This window comes from Nyctibius grandis, chromosome 1, assembly GCF_013368605.1.
Source record: "Nyctibius grandis isolate bNycGra1 chromosome 1, bNycGra1.pri, whole genome shotgun sequence".
Taxonomy (NCBI): domain Eukaryota; kingdom Metazoa; phylum Chordata; class Aves; order Nyctibiiformes; family Nyctibiidae; genus Nyctibius; species Nyctibius grandis.
The window spans coordinates 130,627,897-130,648,997 of NC_090658.1; the positions used below are offsets into that span (position 1 = coordinate 130,627,897).

General features: G+C 47.9%; 1 protein-coding gene across 1 annotated transcript; it reads right to left on the reverse strand.

The window, feature by feature from the left end:
• Positions 1 to 1,208: 1,208 nt before the first annotated feature.
• Positions 1,209 to 18,739, reverse strand: LOC137661281 (serine protease 55-like). Its single transcript, XM_068396780.1, has 5 exons — positions 18,685 to 18,739; positions 17,909 to 18,098; positions 16,772 to 17,019; positions 14,337 to 14,479; positions 1,209 to 1,511 (listed from the first exon to the last, which is right to left on the reverse strand). Exons 1-5 carry the CDS (start codon positions 18,737 to 18,739, stop codon positions 1,209 to 1,211), a joined length of 939 nt encoding a protein of 312 aa, XP_068252881.1.
• Between the last annotated feature and the right edge of the window lie 2,362 nt (positions 18,740 to 21,101).

Here is a 21,101-nt window from a genome sequence, read left to right on the forward strand (position 1 = left end):
TATCAAGGTAATTAAAACCAATTTGTGAGGTTCTGTCCCATTGCACATTCACTGAGTTTTATCATTGTTGCAAATTACAGGTGCTTTTATGTTGTTGCAAAGGTGGGACATGAAGAAGACCTCACTGCTTGCCAGCTTCCCCATCACTTCCAAGAAAAGCAACCTCTCGTGAAGACCAGAACGCATTTTGCAATGCACTTTATTGCTGGAAAAGCAATGAAGGACCATGCATTGCATGAAGGACCAGTTTGGTCCCAGTTCAGGTTGGGATGTGGACCTCTCAGCAACGCACATAAAAAGCCTCTGACAGAGAAAAAAAAAAATGTTATTTGCTTTTTATTTACCATTTACTTGCAAGGGATTAATTTTGGCTAATTACAAAGCCAAGGGACTTCTGTAGACAGCATTTTATGGATAGCTTAGAAACAGTTCTCTTCAGCCAGCCAGATCTTTCTCTATTGTCTTTAACAACCAAAACCCAGCATTTGCAATCCAGGTAAATAAGAATGATTAGTTATATATATGATGCTACACTTTCCAACACTGCCCAAAAGATTTCTTGTCCTTTTTCTAGCTTAAGGAGACACTGAATTTGACGTGCAGTCATGTCCCAGAAGCTTGACATATCACCTGAGCAGCTGCTGTGGTGTCTGAAGATCACAGAATCAATCAGGTTGGAAGAGCCCTCTGGGATCATTGAGTCCAACCATTGCCCTAACACCACCATGTCAACTAGACCATGGCACTTAGTCCATTCTTTGATGCTCTTAGCTTGGGCCAACTGCAAGATAGAAGATACGTTAGTTCAGCTAATAAGCTGCTGTAAGATACATTAACCCAGAGCTACCCTATCAACAGCTAATATGCAACTGAATAAGCTAAGACCTTCCTTCGTGTTTCAGCAGCTCCTTCAGATGCCACATCTTGACTTTTCACGTGAGCTTAGCAAACAACTGGGCCTGATGTGACCCACTGGTGTGGAAAATCTGTGGTTTTCAGAGGGTTATGGCTTCTCCTGTTCGTGTCCTGGCTCTCTCATTTCATCTCTCCGGCCTCTCCCCTGTCTCACTGTGGTGTCTCATTTTGGTGTCTGTGTCCACATCACTGAGATGGAGCAGGCTGACCTGAGGCACAACTCTATGGGTCAGCAGCAAAAGAAGAATGAGATTGTAGTTCTGACTTTTATTATGTTTTGAAAAAAATCTTCTCTAGAAAAATCTAAATGCTATTAAAAATATAAATAAAAGCAGAGAGTACTCAAGTAACACCAGTTGTGCCTCAGCCCTGGAAGGAACCATTTTGGCTTTTGCAGAGTTATCCAGACCTTCAGTGAAGAAAGGTTTCCCCCTTTTGGCTGTCTCAGTCTCAATCCAGCCACGGTAGCTGTAAACAGACATTAAGATCTCATGGGTTGGCTTTTCTGCACAATCTTCTCCCCAGCTGACGATGCCAACCTGAAACCACTTCATGCTGTTCCAGTAGCTGCAAACCAGAGGTCCCCCGCTGTCCACCTGCGGCAAAAGGAGGATGTTACAGCAGGAACAAACCTCAGGTCTCTCATAGTAGCTGCATCCCACAGGCTGAATGGGAAAATCAAACTCTGTCCCAAGTTCATGAGGATTTGGGGGAACAAAAAGTTTTGAGTCCAAAATTTCCCAGCTCAGCCCTGAAATCCCTGCAGAATAAATAGATACAGAAGGTAAGAAGAGATCAGTCACAACCTCTGGCTGAGCGCAATGCTTTGTCCTTCTCAGCCTTTTCCACATGCTCCTGTGGCTCCAGAAGCAAATCTGAATCCTGTCACCAAGAGACAACATCCAGAGGTGAAAAGGGACATTTGTTCTGACTGCTCATTCAGTCCTCGACTGCAAAACTGGTGCACGTAGGTGCATGTAGATGCTGCCACTGTTAATTTTGGGGCTAGCATCCAGAAACTGGAGAAGAGATTGACCACTAATCCTGACAAATGCTTCTTGCAACAACACTAATGTCACTGAAAACTTGCCTGCTACTGCAAGGGCAACCTTCACTCACCCAGTGTGTACAAGCCTTCAAATGCGCGTTGCAGCCACACTGCAAAGAGGAACGTCCTTCTGTCAGCTGCTGTAGCTTGAACACTGAGAGCACATCCAGTTGCCCGTATGACCTCTGTGTGCAATCTCTGAACACAGCCCGAGGGAGAAGAGAAACCAGCACAAAATCCACCCAGCCAGATACAGCACTTTTCTGATGCTATGTATATAGAATCACAGAATCAATCAGGTTGGAAGAGACCTCTGCGATCATCGAGTCCAACCATTGCCTGACACCATCATGTCAACTAAACCATGGCACTAAGTGCTACGTCCAGTCTTTTCTTAAACTCCTCCAGAGACAGTGACTCCACCACCTCCCTGGGCAGCCCCTTCCAATGGCTAATGACCCTTGCTGAGAAGAAATGCTTCCTAATGTCCAACCTGAACCTCCCCTGGCCAAGCTTGAGGCTGTGTCCTCTTGTCCTATCACTAGTTGCCTGGGAGAAGAGGCCGACTCCCACTTCACTACAACCTCCCTTCAGGTAGTTGTAGACTGCAATAAGGTCACCTCTGAGCCTCCTCTTCTCCAGGCTTCGCTCAGCTCCCTCAGCTGTTCCTCATAGTTCAGACCCTCCAGACCCTTCACCAGCTTGGTCGCCCTCCTCTGGACTCGCTCCAACACCTCAACATCTTTCTTGAAGTGCGGGGCCCACAACTGGACACAGGATTCAAGGTGCGGCCTCACCAGTGCTGAGTACAGAGGGACGATCACTTCCCTAGACCGGCTGGCTACACTATTCCTAATAGAGGCCAGGATGCCATTGGCCTTCTTGGCCACCTGGGCACACTGCTGGCTCATCTTTAGCCGGCTGTCCATCAGCACCCCCAGGTCTCTTTCCGCCGGGCCGCTCTCTAACCACTCTTCCCCCAGCCTGTAAGTGCTGCAGGGGTTTGGTGTGGCCCAAGTGTAAGACCCGGCACTTGTTCTTGTTGAACCTCATGCCGTTGGTCTTGGCCCATCTATCTAACCTGTCCAGATCCCTCTGTAGGGACTTCCTACCCTCCTGCAGATCGACACTCCCACCCAGCGTGGTGTCATCTGCAAATTTGCTGAGGGTGCACTCAATCCCTACGTCTAGATCATCTATAAAGATATTGAACAGCACCGGCCCCAGAACTGAGCCCTGGGGAACACCGCTAGTGACCGGCCGCCAGTTGGACTTTGCCCCATTCACCACCACTCTCTGGGCTCGGCCATCCAGCCAGTTTTTAACCCACCGAAGAGTCCACCCATCCAAGCCCCGGGCAGCCAGTTTGTCTAGGAGGATGCTGTGGGAGACAGTGTCGAATGCCTTACTGAAGTCTAGATAGATACATCCACAGCCCTGCCCTCATCTACTAAGCGAGCCACTTGGTCATAGAAGGAGATCAGGTTGGTCAAGCAGGACCTGCCTTTCATGAATCCATGTTGGCTGGCCCCGATGACCCGATTGTCCTGCATGTGCCGTGTAATGGCACTCAGGATGATCTGTTCCATCACTTTGCCTGGCACCGAGGTCAGGCTGACAGGCCTATAGTTCCCTGGATCATCCTTCCAACCCTTCTTGTAGATGGGCGTTACGTTTGCTAATTTCCAGTCAGCTGGAACTTCTCCAGTTAACCAGGACTGCTGGTAGATAATAGAGAGTGGTTTGGCAAGTTCATCTGCCAGTTCCTTCATTACTCTGGGGTGAATCCCATCTGGGCCCATAGCCTTGTGGGTGTCCAACTGGCACAGCAGGTCACTAACCGTCTCCTCCTGGATCATGGGAGGTTCACACAGCCCCCCATCCCTAACTTCAGGCTCTGGGGGGCCGAGTGTCCTGAGGACAACCGATCTTGACATTAAAGACTGAGGCAAAGAAGGCACTGAGCACCTCTGCCTTTTCCTCATCCCCTGACACTACACTACCCTTCTCATTCAGCAAGTGGTGGAGGCTCTCCTTGACCCTCCTTTTGCTGTTAATGTATTTGTAGAAACTTTTTTTGTTATCTTTGACCGTAGCAGCCAAATCAAGCTCTAATTGAGCTTTGGCCCTTCTAATCTTCACCCTACACGACCTGGCCACGTCCCTATAGACCTCCCAAGTCACCCAACCCTTCTTCCAGAGCAAATAGGCTCTCTTTTTTTCCTTAAGCTCTAGCCTAAGTTCTCTGTTTAACCAGGCCGGTCTTTTTCCCCGACAGCTTGTCTTCCTACACACCGGGACAGCCTGCTCCTGAATATTTAGCAATTCCCTTTTGAAGCATGTCCAGCCTTCCTGGACTCCTTTGCCCTTCAGGACTGACTCCCAAGGGACTCTGTCCACCAATCTCTTAAACAGGCTAAAGTCTGCCCAGCAGAAATCTAAGGCAGAAGTTCTGCTCTCGCCCCTCCTTACTTCCCCCACTATCGAAAACTCTAACATTTCATGGTCACTACTCCCAAGACAGCCACCGACCCTCACATCTCCCACTAGTCCCTCCCTGTTCACAAACAACAGGTCAAGCAGGGCCCTCCTCTAGTGGACTCATTTACCACTTGCATGAGGAAGTTGTCCTCCACACATTCTAGGAACCTCCTAGATTGCTTCCTCTCTGCCATGTTCTATTTCCAGCAGACATCCGGCAAGTTGAAGTCGCCCACCAGTACAAGGGCCGGCGACCAGGCGGCTTCTGACAGCCGCTTGTAAAACGCCTCGTCCGCCTGCTCATCCTGGTTGGGTGGTCTATAACAGACTCCCACCGCAACGTCCGCCCTGCCGACCTTCCCCCTGATCTTTACCCATAGACATTCAACCTTGTCATCCTCATCATCTTCCTCAATTTCGACACAATCCAAGCACTCATCTTCAGTGCTGTGTAGCCCCCGTTCTAAATAAGACAGTTTCCTTCCACAGTTGGTTTGAACCTTTTTTCTACCCTAACTCCAGTACTTCATGTGGCACATAAGAAATTCAATGCAAAGCCATTTCCCGAGACAGACAGCTTTCCTGGGAAATGCCGTCCTTCCCTCTTTGTACACTACTTTGAGAAAAGCCTTTGTCATTAATGCATGAACCCTCTTCCGCCAGCAGCTACCCTGAGCTACCACGCATTAATTAATGAGTAAGGAAGTGGCTGTAGTCCCCTGTGCAACTCATCAGCGCCTGCTAAATCTTATGGTAGAATTCCTACTCACTTCAGTAGATGGAGGGTCCAGGTCCGTAATATGTTTATCTTTCTATTTTTATACTTTTCTTTTTTGTTCAACACACATGCAGAAGGGAAAAATGAAGATAAATACAGAGCAAATGTTCAATCAATCAGGTTGGAAGAGCCCTCTGGGATCATCGAGTCCAACCATTGCCCTGACACCACCATGGCAACTAGACCATGGCACTCAGTGCCATGTCCAGTCTTTTCTTAAACCCCTCCAGAGAGGGTGACTCCACCACCTCCCTGGGCAGCCCCTTCCAATGTCTAATGACATTTTCTGACATTGCTTCAGCATTCATAGAATCATAGAATCACAGAATCATTTAGGTTGTTAAAGACTTTTAAGATCATCAAGTCCAACTGTAAATTCAATACTGATAGCAGTGAAATGGTGTTACTGTAGCTACGTGTCTGCATCTCAGCCAGTGCTGCTGCACCCTCTTCAGACTCAGGATCTAAAGACGTTTCCTGACCCTGTTTCAGCCAAGAATGTGCTTGAATCGCACAAGTGACCTTGCAGTGACCTTGCATCCATGCGTTGTCAGTGTCCTCGGTGATGGCATCCTGTTTGACTGAATGAACGTCTCCCAGGCTGTACGCACAATTAAATTACTGGGAGTTTTGCTGCTAATTCCCTCAGGGCAGGAACAGGCCAAACGCATTATCCCGGTAGCGAAAGGAAGGCGCTTCGAGCCTCCTACACCAAGATAATAAGTGAAGTTGAGAGAGTGGGAGCCGTTCGCAAGCCGGTGACGCAGCAAGGGCTGACGATCCCTCATCGGTGACATGTCGGGACGCTTCCTGCCGGCTTTTCCCAGTACAGGAGACTTTTAGCTCTGGCAGAGCCCCTGCACATCATCGGGGCAGGTCGGTTTCAGAGTGTCCGGTTTGGAGGCTGTTCACACTTGCAAAGACCTTTCTCCCAGGGTACTTAAATACCAGTTGATTCCTGATACCTTGTGACTACCCTTGGGGAGAAAAGTCTTATCGTATTTCATAGCTGAGAAAACCACAGCAGAAAAGGGACGCGATTTGCACGAGGAGATGGCAGAGCCAGGAATCCCTATTTAAACTATACATCACGCGATTTTCCTTTCATATCAGATCTGCTTTTCCCTGTTTGCCTCTTTAATAGTGTTCGTTTTGTTCTCTGCCCGCTCGGCGAGGAAAGGGAGAGCTGTCTGCAGGGCTTGGGGCTCTGTCAGCTGCGGAAAGCGATTTAAAACCTGGGCAGAGAGGGAGTTAGGCAATGCCGTGAAAACCCAGGCACCAGCTGCAAATCCATTTCTCTAATCCACAAGCCCTGAGACCCAAATCCTGCTTCAGATCCCTTTACACATGGGCTGAGCTGGTCTGCTTCATGGGTGTGACTTCTAACGTGACATTTCTCTTAACTTCAGCTATTTAAGTCAATGATTTTATCACAAAGTGGGCTAAATCATCCTCCTCATGTGATAATCACGCTCACATAATTATAGCAGTAGCCCAGATGAATCAGGAGCCTGGTTTTTATAGGGCTACAGGTAGAGAAAATAAACTCAGTTCTTGGACGCTTCTGAATATCCTTGTATCCACCTTAAGCTCTCAAAAACGTTGGTCCAAGGTTTTCCATCCTTGTGTGGGAGGAGCGAGTTTTGAGCACTGGTACAATTATCTCAGCTCTGTGATGTTTCCAGTAGCACTAATTTAATGAACGCTCAGGTTAACGACTCTGAAGATCAAAGAACTTATTAAATGCTGTTTTCAGCTTTCAGCCTCCTGTATCCTGGTGGTGAAATACTTGTGGTCAGCAACACACACCAGATGATACCTGCTCCTGCTCTTCAGTTTGTTTTGAGTTTCTGGACAGCAAAAAACCCTAAAAATAGTACCTTTGCTTCTGTTGCATGTTTCTTGTCAACTAGAAGATGAGTGAAAAGCAACCACAAGAAATCAGATCTGGTGCTGAATTCACGCCTTCCACAACTGCATGTTAATCCTCCCATTAGGAGAGGTGAGAGCAATGATATATTCTCTGATAAATAGCTCTGGCTTGTATAAAAACTGTCACCAACTAACAAGGCACTTTGTTCACTGAAGCTGATCAAAAGTTTCATCCTTTTCACTGCGGCCAAAGCCTTTTTTTGTGAACATCAGGAGCCTTTCTGCTGAATTTAGTGGGCTTTGGATCAAGAGCGTAATCTTCTTCCTTTCGTATTTGTATTCCTATCTGCAACATGGTAATTGATCAGAACAAACACATTCAGCCTCATAAATCTTCTTAGGTGGGAGAAGCTCTGGAGGAGGGAGAACAACCCATCTGATACTCATTAGGTGGATACACAATCCTTGCAAGTCATTGCTGGTTTCATTTTCGTGTTGGTAAGCTCTGTGTAAATTGGAGAGAATCAGCATGTGAATAACAACACTGGCCATTAGAGCTGCCCCAGCAGCAGGAAACAAAGGCTTTTGCAAACGGATGATTTCTTCAGTTATTTCACTGTAAACAAGCTGACTTTAGAGAAAGGTGGAAGGAAGGAGGCTATGGCCATTTTTAGCATGCAGGTATTGAGAATGAACCAGGTGACATGGGGCACCTGGACTTCTTTCATGGCATCCCTTTGAGATCTCAGGTGAGAGCTTTCCGCTGCTCTGTCCCTCCATCCCCTTGCTGGAAAACAGGAGAACAAGACTGCTCTACTCCATCCACACAGATGTTGGCAGGGTCCACTAGTAACTATGACGGCATGGACTTAAAGGCAGTTATAATGCGCCTGGCCAAAGACCCACATGGCCCAGACTCCTGTCGCTGACAGTCATCTGTAGCAAGTGCTCCGGGAAGGAGAATGAGAAACAGGGCAAGTCTTTACAGAGTTGTATTTACATCACAGTGGTTAATAGCCTCAGAGAGAGATCTTCATCCAGGAAGTTACCTAATTGCTTTTTGAATCCATTTATCCCTTAGGATAAATACCCACAACATCCTGGTCAGTGAGTTCCACAGTTTAATTATCTGTTGGATGAAAAACCACTTCCTTCTCTTTGTTTTAAATCTGCTGCCTGATATGGCCATCTGATACCCCCTCCTTCATGTATTTTGAACAGTAGGGACAAGAGGACAGCTCTTCACTGTCCTCTCCTTGCTGCTCATGACTTTAGAAATCTGTGTCATATCCCCAATCACACATCTCTTTTACAAGCCTCAGAGACCTGCTCTGTTATTCCCCTTTCTGCCAGAAGCCATTCCATGTCCCTGTTCATCCTTCCTACTCTACTCTTCTAAAACTACTACAGGAATCACACGCAGCACACAAGACGTAGGCTCCCAAGATTAGTGCCCTGGCATAACATGCATTTGCTTTGCTCCCTATTCCTTTCCTAATAATTCATAATGCTCTCATTGCCTTTTCGACCTCCACAGAGCCTCGTGCTGATGTTTTTGAAGAACTATCCACAGTTACTCCAAGATCTTCTTACATGGTAATAGCTAATTTAGAGCCTATTATTGCATGTGTACAGCTGGAGTTGCTTCTCCCTATATTCATTAGTTTTCCTTTATCAACAGTGAACTGTATCTGCTGGTTTAACCTCCAGAATAATGAGATCCTGCTGCACCTCTGCATAGTCAGGTTTTGATTTTGACCACTCTGGATAACGCCATGGCATCGGCCAGCTTGGTCGTCTCCGCGTTCGCCCTCCTTGAACATCACAATTCCTTGCACAGATGCCAACACAAGTCCCCTTGTGAGCCCTTTCTCCCACCAAATCCTTCCTCCGTGTTGCCTCCCTTTCAAACTGAAGCCCTTCCACTTCATGACAGTTCAGTTTCTCCATGAGCCTTTGGTGAGAAATCTCATTAAAAGCGTTTTGGAAACCTCAGCGTGTTGCATCAGCTGGATCACCCTCTGCCACATGCTTGTTGACTCCTTCAAAGAATTTAAATCTGCCTGTGAGTCATGAGCTTCCCTTAGAGCCATGTTGACTCACTGTAACTGAATGAGAAGCGGCTCTTCTGAGTCATCTCACCCATTCCCCCACTCTGAGGGTAAGCACAAAGTAGGTTTTTGTGTTCAGCTGGATCCAGAGATGTTCTGCTCCCCACAGCGTCACTCACCAGGCACAAAAAGTAATGCTGGACCCCCTTGCTGCCAACGAAACAGCTTCAGTTTGAGGGAACAAAAACTGCAACCCAGAGGAAGAAATCAGAAGACACATGTGACATCTTCAACATCCCAGGTCCTTGCAATAGGAAGGAATGTTTTTGACAGATAAAAGAATTAAGCCACCATGTGTTCACTTGTCTGCCCATGTCATAAAATGATCAAATGATGAAAGCCCTATAAAACCATAGGACACAGGAGAAGTGTTCTAATTCTTATGAGCTGCACATCAAAGCACCCTTCCGAAGCAAATTTAAGAGACTGCAAATGTAGAAACCCCTTTCTACTGCTTTATCCTGGGGCTTCCCTTGGTGTTTCCAGCGTGAGTGTCAAGCTCCCATTGCAGTCACGTTACTGGCACTGGGACATGGTTTGAGATGGGAGCTGTGGGATGCCAGGGAGATATCCTGGGATATCTAAACCAGCACTGGGGCTTAGATGTAGGCAACTGTCCTGCCTTGGAGCCATGTGTCTCCTTGTGAGCTAGACACTTTGGACTTGCTTTTAGTTAACGGGGAGCAATAAGCACTCGTACAGGGATTTATCTCATTTTAAAATAGATGGTTAAAACAGTCTCAATGCATTACATGTCAGAAGTGCTTTTTTTTCTCCCTGTTGAAGGAAAGATGATTCAGTAGATGCAGATGGCTATGGAAAAGACATTTGTGTTCGGCTGGATAAATCCGACCCAGGGTTGTATAACAACTACTGCTATCACTGTAGCTATGAGGGGTGAGAGCCCTGAACATCCCAGGTGCTGTAAAGGGCAGTTGCCCTTTCCAAACTGCTGACAGTATATACAGGCAGGACATATTACAGGTGGAGGAAAGAGGTTCTTCTGTGCCTTTTTCACAGAACTAAAGACATTAAAGCCCAGAGCCCTAGATGCATCCTAGCATCAGAGATGGCCAAGATCAACTCCTGCTACAGTTGGTGGAAGGGGGTAGATACCTTCAGCCCATGACTCACAGAACCGCAGAATCACAGAATGGTTAAGGGTTGGAAGGAACCTCTGGAGATCATCCAGTCCAACCCCCTGCCAAAGCAGGGTCACCCAGAGCATGTTGCACAGGGTCGTGTCCAGGTGGGTTTGAATATCTCCAGAGAAGGAGACTCCCCCCCTTCCCTGGGCAGCCTGTGCCAGGGCTCTGTCACCCTCAAAGTAAAGAAGTTCCTGCTCATATTCAGATGGAACTTCCCATGTTTCAGCTTGTGCCCATTGCCCCTTGTCCTCTCACAAGGCACCACTGAGAAGAGTCTGGTCCCCTCCTCTTGACACCCACCCCTAAGGTATTTGTAAGTGTTGATAAGATCCCCTCTCAGCCTTCTCAGATCAGCCCTACACCAAGGGACAGTGTAGGGCACGGTGAAGCTGAGCTGGAACCATCTCGCTGCTTGCTCGTGGCCACACAATGATTCCTTCCCCTGAAAGTCAGGCCAAGGACTGGGCCCCCCTTCATCTGCTGCTGACCTGAACTGTACGTGAACTGCGCCTTCCAGCTGAACACACTCCGTCCTAATCACCACCGCGTTGAGCTACCCCCACAGACCTCCTTTGCAGACACTATCTGAAATATAATTGGGCCATTTACTGATTTTGCCTGGATAGGCAAGACACTGAAGAGGCATTTGCTTTGTGAGCCCCTTACACTCTAATTATTGTTCAAGTTACCATTGCATCAGAGCCTAAGAAAAGATGCTTAAGAAAGCAAGGAATTAGACATCAATTGTGGTTCATGGGGTCGTGGAAGAAATGTAGCACACAAAAAAATAACACATCGGCCATCTCTAGTGTCTGTTCTTTAGCTCTTGTACCCCATGAACATCCATTAATGCTAATGTTTATGACTAAATAGAACTATAAGTCAATTACAGATCCTGTTAGTGTTAATTCACAGCCAATCTATATATTTGTCTGCAGAACCGCGAGGGAATTGGTATGCAATAGATTTTTCTTTTTAAGTGAATGTATTTTTTTTAAAGTACAAATACTTGGGGAGCTCTGCTGTTCAATCTCCTTGAGCCATTATAGGAATATGGTCAGTGATCCACAAATTAGTCTTGTCTGATATTAGTACGATGGTAGCTGGTGAAATGTCTGAGCCTTTCTATTCATGTCCTGTTTCCACACGGAGGTATTAAAGCAGTGGTTAGTAGAACAAAACTTCTATGTGATGCCTTGGTGAAGACTTCTGTGTGGCTCCAGTTACTCATATAAAACCTGCAGTGGGGAAAATCTAGCACACAAACGGCACACATTGCAAAGACCTAGGACAGTAATCTTTTGGATCCAGATCAGGATCACGTGGACTTACAACCTTGGGTCTAGATGCAACTTGCTCAACTTAGCCTGGCTTTGGACATGATACATGGAATTTGTATCCTGATGCTCAGCAAAGCTCAGGAAAGGTTAACATAAGGCTTTTATCTACTTCGTGTCCACAAAGATCACACATCTGTGCAGTGCATGGCTTCCAGGTTTACTGTGACCACATCTACACCAGAAAGCTCAGCATCTCCAGGACTTGTTCCCTGACCCCAGGTCTCTGCCTTACCTGTGCTGCTGCTCCTTCCTGGCCTCTAAACTGGGGTGCTAGGATCCAAAGTGATCCTGCCGCATCCCTGGAAACTTCAAGGTCAGGTTGAACTGGGCTCTGAGCAACCCGATCTAGTTGAAGATGTTCCTGCTCATGGCAGAGGGGCTGGACAAGATGACCTTTGAAGGTCCCTTCCAACCCAAACTATTCTATGATTCTATGTTTCTATGATTCTATCATTCTATTGTGGGTGGCTCCTGACCCACGCAAAAGCTTGAGCTGTGTCTGGAAGTCATCCAGGAGACAGTTGATCGGCATTGATAGAAACCATGCCCTGGGCTGATGTACCTCCTTGACAGCACTTTCTAAAGGATTTCGTTTTTTTGAAATCTGGCCTCATTCTCATTTGACACAAACCCCATAATCTTTACAGGCAAGTGTAGCTCGATAGATTGCACTATCTACAGTGCGCCTCATTACCTGCTCAGGGCAGATGAATTGGGTGTCCAGTGGTCCATGCTGCAGAGCAAGCATCAGGTTCGGACCTGGCTTCCCAGTTCATTACCAGGCAGCCTACTACAGGCAAGCCACCAGATTTCTGAACCAGCCTAGCAAGGCCAAAATGTGCCCTACCTGACTTCAATCAGTGCTTCCCACAAAACCATCCATCAGCAAAATGCTTCCCCTCGGGCAAATTAGCAAATTCTGATGAAAAGTGGTGTCACCTGTTTCTCTCCTGAAGAGCTCCACTAGCCTAGGGTATGGTTTGGTCTTGCTCTCACTATTTCAGTTTGCAAGATGTTTCTGCCTGGTCAAGCTTCCACTAGAAGTGGGCAGTTGCTGGGTTATGAGCATTATCACACACGCAATCGTTGTGTACTTCCACTGCTTGGAAAGCTCACATTACTAGTTCATTTCTCAGATGACTCTAACATTATTGTAGATCAAAATAGCACCTTCATCAGCTTTCTGAATACAGGAGATTCATTTTGCTGGGTACAAGTGCTCTTGCTGTTTCACCAGCATAATTCAGCCTCAGAACTTAAGGCTGGGCTGGGAAGTGCATTCTTTAATCATGTTAATGTTATCCTGTGGCAGTTTTCTTTTTAAATTTTTTGATTGAATTTAATGGAGGTGAAAGTCACTAGATGAATGGTTTCAGAGACAGATGCTCTCTGGCTAATCAAAAAATGATTTTTGCAAAGCAAACTTCCCCTCTGCTGTCCAGCTACCAGCCCAGCTCGTGATGGCTTTGCAGTCCACAGTCCCTGTACCTGCTGCCTTTCCCTAAAGGGCTGGGGATCTCTCTCTGTCCTGGGTGTTGTTTTAGTTCCCTCAATGAATGATTCCTACAGGATGAATTTATGCATTCATGGGTCTGCCCATCTGTCCCCCTGCAAACACATGTAAGAAAACCCTTGCCCAGTGAAGGCTGGAGACCTTAGTCCTGAAGCAGAGGCTGCAGTAGAGCTCACTCCTTACCAGGCTCTCACAAGAGGTGTTGAAGGTGGGATGCTATGAAAGAAAAGGTGGGTTTTGATATCAAATACTGCTCAAACTCTTCATAATTCAACGTGAGATGTCCATCATCCTATATCACTAACTCATTGCAATAAGATGTGACTAGTTCTGGCACCTGCAGACCAATCTGCTATGTTAGCAAAGGACATTTGGCTGAGAGCCAAGACCTCACCTGAGAGAGGTTTCTAATATTTAAGTTAAACACTCCTGGATTAAATTTTCCTCCCAATTCATTTGCTTCAACCCTCCTGCACAAACTTTCCTGTCTCCTTTCAGTATTTAACCTGGTGACAGAGCAGCCCTGCCTGGCCCAGGGCTGAGGGGACGCCAGGCAGGAGGAGGACACAGCCCACGCTGTGCTGAGCCCTCTCTGCAGGGATGCGAGACCTCTCCTCCCATCTCTCCTACCACTTCACAGCTCGACCACAGCAGACACTGGGTTTTTAAATTGCTATGAGATTACAGTCCAAAATCCTGTGCCCAGAGCCATCCAAAACTGTCTCCTATCCAAGGGGACTTGTTGAGAGCCACCCTTTTCCTTTGCGCTCCTTTCAGCTTGCACTTTCCCTTACAGAGCTCCCGTCTCTCTCTCACTGCAGGGAGGGAACCGGGGCAGTGGAGAGAGCGTGAGGAGAGGCTCATCCACTCAACAAGGTGTTTCATTTCCAGCACCACCTCTGCTTTCCGACCCCAAGAGACCTGCAACCCCTGCTGCCAGGGTCAATATGCCTTTGCACGAAGCTCCTTGGCCCCTGGGCATCCTGCCCTGGCCTCCTGCAGAGAAGCTTTAGCAACCCCAGGAAGCCGTGAGAAGGATCAATGTTCATTCCTCAAGCGAAAGCGCTTCTCCTCCAATGTCTCTGTGCCCCCGTAGGCAGCGTGGCCACCTGGGACCCTGTTTACTTTACCTGGCAGGGGCCTCTTTCTCCTCTCTCTGGCTCGGCACACAGCATGTTCTCCACCAGCCGTGGGATCCGCTCCAAGCACCGCTCCCTGCTGACAAGCTTCATCCGCGCTTTCTGCAGCACGTGGGATGCTGGCACCGCAGCTGCTAACCAGCAAGTGAGAAGAGAACGATTAACAAACCCTGCAGAACAGCGCAGACTTTAAGGGTGAAACCACAGCCAGAGAACGGCCCTTGGGACTGCTCTCAGCTGAATTTGTAAAGCATCTCAGGGCAAGAGGGTCTCAGGGCACAACCGTATGGTCTCGGGGCTCATGGGGGTTTACAGGGGCTGTCCAAATGTTAGCAAAGACAAGTTTGTGCTCTTGACTTTATGCCAGCCTAGGAGGTGGGTAGGTGGATAGAAAGGGGGGAGGTTTTAATGGGCAAAGCTGAAATCCTGGGGACTGGAGGCTTGCTAAAAAGGATTTTTAAAAACCACTTATTTTTGTAGATGAACTCTGGGATGTGGCACAGCTGGAAGACCCCCCCAAAGGGATGGCTTATCCTGCTGGTCTTGGTGCTGACCTGAGATGAGCTGCACTGCACACCTTGGGTTTCTCACTCATGTTTCTGGGGAACTCAGCCTGAGGTACCTTTCATGGGGTCCTGTGCAAGCCCTGCAGAGGGAAGTCCACCGAGCGTTCCCAGAACAGATGATCTTGTTATCCCCATGCTTTCACGGAGGGCTGTGAGGCTGTGCCTCACCCAGGGGACCAGCTGTATCTTTCACAAAGCGGCTCTCAGGATGTCAGTACACAATGGACATAATAACTGCTTTATTCTTCCCTTGAGATGGGAAAAACAGAAATTGCAGTGGGCACCAGCAAGCAACAAAAAGACTGAAAACATTCAGGGATCCTTGGAAAACCCACTCATTTCACCCACGTTTCTCTTTAAAGTGAACCTGAGTCTGAAGGATAAAACTGACTTTTGGAGGATGTTGCTGCTGGGGAGGAGACCTGCAGCTTTTCAGAAACTCACTCCTTCTTCCATATTTCACTGAGGTAGAGGTAAATGCTCCCAGCACCTTCGGGAAGGTGGGACTCAAAGGTAAGATCTATAAGATAGAAAGTTATCAGGTCCCTTTCCCAGATAAGATGGGGCCACTCCATGGAAGTGCCCACAGATTAAAATGCTTTGATGTAGGCATCTCCAAGGAGGTGGCTCCACTTGTTGAGGTCTCATTGACTGCAGTTGAAGGGGAGTCAGGCTAGTGCCACCTGAGGTGCCAGTTGAGAGATGTCCACCTACAAAAGGCTGGTAGAGATGAAAAATGACCCATTTATTTTTCCCCCATCAAAGAACAATGCCTCATACTTTTTTGATATGGCCCGTATCACACCGTCATACATCCCTCTCATCAAACTCAGCTTCTGGGGGTGTGCCAGGGCTGAGCGCATTGACCTCACGCAGGGTGCAACTTGCATAAGCAGAAGTGATGTCAGCTGAGCCTACACAGCAGCATGAGACTCATCTCCGGAGCCATGCCATGCATTTTGCAAAGAGACCAGCTAAAATGAAATCCTACCAAGCTGCAGAGTGACTCCGCAGCAGCCCTCTGCTTTTCTCTTCCTAAGCACATGTTACCTTGGTGAAATGGGAGAGTTTCACAACTACAACACAGTGTTGTGTTGCGTATTACTATTACGTGAGGCAAATGAAGCCTAAGAGGGATAATGCAGAGGTTCAGAGAGGAGACAGTAACCCTGCAGAGCAGAATAGCAAGGATTGAATGGGACATTCACATACAACAGCCTAGGAAGGACTGTTAAAGCCCCAAGGCAGCACCTTGCCCACTCCATCCCAATTGCCTCTTTCCAATAATGAAATTGCTCATTAGCCATTTAGTGACATTTGTTCAGGATAGACATTTTTGGGTCACAACCAGTGCTGGAGATACTTTCATTAGGGCTTAAACAAGAGCAATTAGCAACAGCAACCTGCTGATCTAAATGAATGAAGAAGAGTAGCCAGTACCATTGAATCAATCTGGTCCATAGAGGCATTAAGCCAAAGACAACCCTAGACCTCCATTGCCCTTATTCCAGACATCTTTAGACCCAGCCTAACTTGCCCACCAGGGTGGAGCTTGTCGTGCTTTAGGTGCCAAAAAAAAAGCAAGCAAGAGGTTGAGTTCCTGCAGAGCAAAGGTGGGCTCTAAGGTTTCAGCTTGAACATACATGCTCAGAGTACCAGGGACTTTGCTCTGGGGGTCAGTAGGTGACCGCTTCTTGCATTGAACAGAGAACTGGTGGATGTACAGAGGCTGCGAGGGTCTGGATGTGTTTACCAGGGAGTGGAAATTAGTGTGGGTAACTCCTCCTGGGAGAGAACATCTACTTTAAATGGATAAAAACCAGCTTCCATTAACAAATATATCTCCCGACAGCATCTCACCTGCACTTCTGGTTCTCCACCCAACAATCCAGCAGTGCTGCCACGTGTTGATGTCATACATGAAAGGCAAGCAGATGGGGATTTTCTTATTGCTGAACTCCATGGGAGAGCTGAGCAGGATCAGAGCGATATCATTTTTCAAGCTCATTCTGTCAAAGCCTTCGTGGAGGATCAAGCTGTCTGGCTTATGTTCTTCCAATGGGAGGCTGAGGTCAACTCCCCCCACTACAACAGTGAGATCTGGTGGCCTTATAAACAAAACAAAAGCAGTGTAGACATAAGCAAACACGAAGGCTTTGTGTTATAAAGGTTGGTGCCTCCTCCCCCTGAGCACGGGAGGGTGGTGCTCAGCAAACTGCAGAGGCAGGTTAGCTATAAATATTGCAGAAATCTACCCTCACCTCTAGGCAAAGCTGATTTTCAGGGGAGAGAGGTGCAGAGGTAGAACACGAATGCAACCGAGTTATAAATAGCCCAGTCGTTAACGAACAGATGGAGTTCGCTGGATCGTTGGGACTGCTGTGCCCTGGGCTGGCTGCACTGGACCGTGCTGCCCCCAGCCAAGCTGCTCCAGGTTGTGATGCTACAAGTCATTTGTCACCGAGCAGTCTCGGCTCTCGGACCTGCCGAATTTTGGAGGGGGGTCACAGAGAGCCGGACTCTGCCCCTGGGCATTGCATGGGGTTGATTTATCCAGAAACAGCTGTTTTAAAATCAGACTCTCCGTGAGGTAAAGGTGTTTGCTATATGAAAGCAAAGGTAATTTGGGGGTTAGAATAAGCTGGAATGGAGTACACCTCTTTTTACAAGGTACTGCTACATGTGTAGGAATGCTTGGGGCCATCAGAACAGCACCACGGGCATTTATACAAGGCTGCTCAGACCATCCTTCAAAATATTCCCCTTTTGCATCTCCTGGTTATGCAGATTTCTGCACATTTCTGCTGTAACACCACCTCTGATCAAAAATGGGCCTGTTTTCCCCAAAGGAGACAATTCCTGTCTTCAGGGCTCTCTCTGTGGCTCAGACACACACATGTTGTGTTTGACGCCAAGGACATACATATCCTACACCCACAAGGAGTGGTTATGAACCCACTGGGCCTGGGCTGTCCTCGCTTCCCCCCGAGTACTCACACCTCTTCTGCAAAGCAATGGGCCACAGTTAAAATCCACAATGCGCTGATGATGGTGCCTCCGCAGATATGTTTCCCGTTGCTCTGGATGCTCACGTGCCACGGGAACTCCCCAGCCTTGGCATATCTCCCTGCTGCGATCCTCTTGCCAGTCCCCCGAAAGGACTCATAAGATGGTCGGAGACCACACTCTGGGTACAAAATGAGACACGTTGCTCACGTACAGCAGTGACACCGCCTGTGCTACTAACCTAGAGGGGCAGGACATCAGAATCACAGAATCACAGACTGGCTGGGGTTGGAAGGAACCTCTGGAGATCATCCAGTCCAACCCCCCGCCAAAGCAGGGTCACCCAGAGCACGTTGCACAGGGTCGTGTCCAGGCGGGTTTGAATATCTCCAGAGAAGGAGACTCCCCACCCTCCCTGGGCAGCCTGTGCCAGTGCTCTGGCACCTTCATAGACCATCAGCTAAAGCTCTACCAAAGCTCCTGGCATCACTGTAGCCTCCCCAAACCTGCACTCTGGCACGCAATGCCCAGGCAGTGTAGGGGCTAGCAGGGCCATAGACCATTTCCCATAGGCTGTTTGGATAAAATCCTTGTTTAGGGTGGAAGAGTTCAGCATCAGGCTGTAGTACAAGCCATACGTATATGCCATCAGGTACAAGGAATAAGCCCAGGCATATTTAATTTACCAACACGTGTCTATCCTGTAGGGCCACCAGCAGTGCCACTCTGCTGGTCATTTCTGAACACAAAAATTTGAGAAGAAAAACCTGCATAGATGGTGCTGATCAGAGAAGCTAAACAGAAGAGGGTCAGGAGCAGCATTTCAGTCCCAGTCTTGGACCAACACTCTTCGACAACATTCAGACCAGTGATGCTTCTGCAGACACCTCAGAACACCTTCCCCACTCCACGTTCTCACCAAAGGCAACACACCTCTCTGCCGGAGCAACCAGGATGTGACGTCACACAGTCCATTTGTTTCTGTTGACATCACAGTTGGATGCTGTCCTTCCTAAGGCGACGAGGGAAAGCTCAGTGATCTCCAAGAAGCTTGGGATTTTCTTTAGCTATGATAGGGATAAGGCAGCAGTGAAATTCCTGTCTGTGTCCTGGACTGACTTTCATAGGGTATTGCAACAGTGGACTTCATGAGCTGGATGCTGTAGCCCTTTTTGGATCTTAGACCATGTTCTTCTCCCTGAAGACCTTAGCTGCTGGTCCTGCATCAGCTTTCATCTTCGACTCTGCGAAGTGCTGAAGCCTATCAAACTCTGAATTAATTTTCTCTTCTTCATTTGGACCGTGTCTGTGTTCTCAGAAGAAACAGGCAGCTCTGTGGGAGGGTAAATTTCAAACAGTGCCAAATCAAAAGTATAGTATCAAGGATGTTGAGGCAGCCACTCCCTTCTTCCCTGTGGGCAAGGGTGGCTTACAAAACCAAATCCATCTTAAAAAACTAATCCATGAGGCTGAATCACCAGCATTTCACCTCTACTGATTTTATCCCTGATACTCTTTGTACCTTCAGCATCAACTGCAAGGAGTCAAGGCCAAAACTCCACCCTACAGTTAGTCCATAATTAATCCTGTGGTGGCATCATATTTTGGTGTGGGCCAGTTCTAGCATCAATGGACCCATCTATGCTGATTTCTAAACTGAGACATTATTTCCATGAGGACAGGACTTAAAAAAACCCCCTCAGTCATGTTCAGACTTGAGGCCGGCTACGTTAAGGACGGAATGGTGCTTTCTCCGAACACTTTCCAGCTTGTTTCAAAACAATAGACCAGTCAAATTTCAAAACTATAGACCAGTCAGCCTCACCTCCATCCCTGGAAAGGTGATGGAGCAACTTGTTCTTGGTGCTGTCTCTAGGCACATCAAGGATAGGGGGATCATTAGGGGCAGTCAACATGGCTTCACCAACGGGAAGTCTTGCTCAACCAACTTGATAGCCTTTTATGAGGATGTTACCCGGTGGATAGATGATGGTAAAGCTGTGGATGTGGTCTATCTCGATTTCAGTAAAGCGTTTGACACGGTCTCCCACAGCATCCTTGCAGCTAAACTGGGGAAGTGTGGTCTGGATGATCGGGTAGTGAGGTGGATTGTGAACTGGCTGAAGGAAAGAAGCCAGAGAGTAGTGGTCAGCGGGACAGAGTCCAGTTGGAGGTCTGTGTCTAGCGGAGTTCCGCAAGGGTCAGTTCTGGGACCAGTTCTATTCAATATATTCATTAATGACTTGGATGAGGGATTAGAGTGCGCTGTCAGCAAGTTCGCTGATGACACAAAACTGGGAGGAGTGGCTGAGATGCCGGAAGGCTGCGCAGCCATTCAGAGAGACCTGGACAGGCTGGAGAGTTGGGTGGGGAGAAATTTAATGAAATATAACAAGGGCAAGTGCAGAGTCCTGCATCTGGGCAAGAACAACCCCATGTACCAGTACAAGTTGGGGACAGAGCTGTTGGAGAGCAGCACAGGGGAAAGGGACCTGGGGGTCCTAGTGGACAACAGGATGACCATGAGCCAGCAGTGTGCCCTTGTGGCCAAGAAGGCCAATGGCATCCTGGGGTGTATTAGAAGGGGTGTGGTCAGCAGGTCGAGAGAGGTTCTCCTCCCCCTCTACTCTGCCCTGGTGAGGCCGCATCTGGAGTATTGTGTCCAGTTCTGGGCCCCTCAGTTCAAGAAGGACAGGGAACTGCTAGAGAGAGTCCAGCGCAGAGCCACGAAGATGATTAAGGGAGTGGAACATCTCCCTTATGAGGAGAGGCTGAGGGAGCTGGGTCTCTTTAGCTTAGAGAAGAGGAGACTGAGGGGGGACCTCATTAATGTTTATAAATATGTAAAGGGCAAGTGTCAAGAGGATGGAGCCAGGCTCTTCTCAGTGACATCCCTTGACAGGACAAGGGGCAATGGGTGCAAGCTGGAGCACAGGAGGTTCCACTTAAATTTGAGGAAAAACTTCTTTACTGTAAGGGTGACTGAACACTGGAACAGGCTGCCCAGAGAGGTTGTGGAGTCTCCTTCTCTGGAGACATTCAAAACCCGCCTGGACGCGTTCCTGTGTGATATGGTCTAGGCAATCCTGCCCCGGCAGGGGGATTGGACTAGATGATCTTTCGAGGTCCCTTCCAATCCCTAACATTCTGTGATTCTGTGATTCTGTGATTCTGTAATAACTAT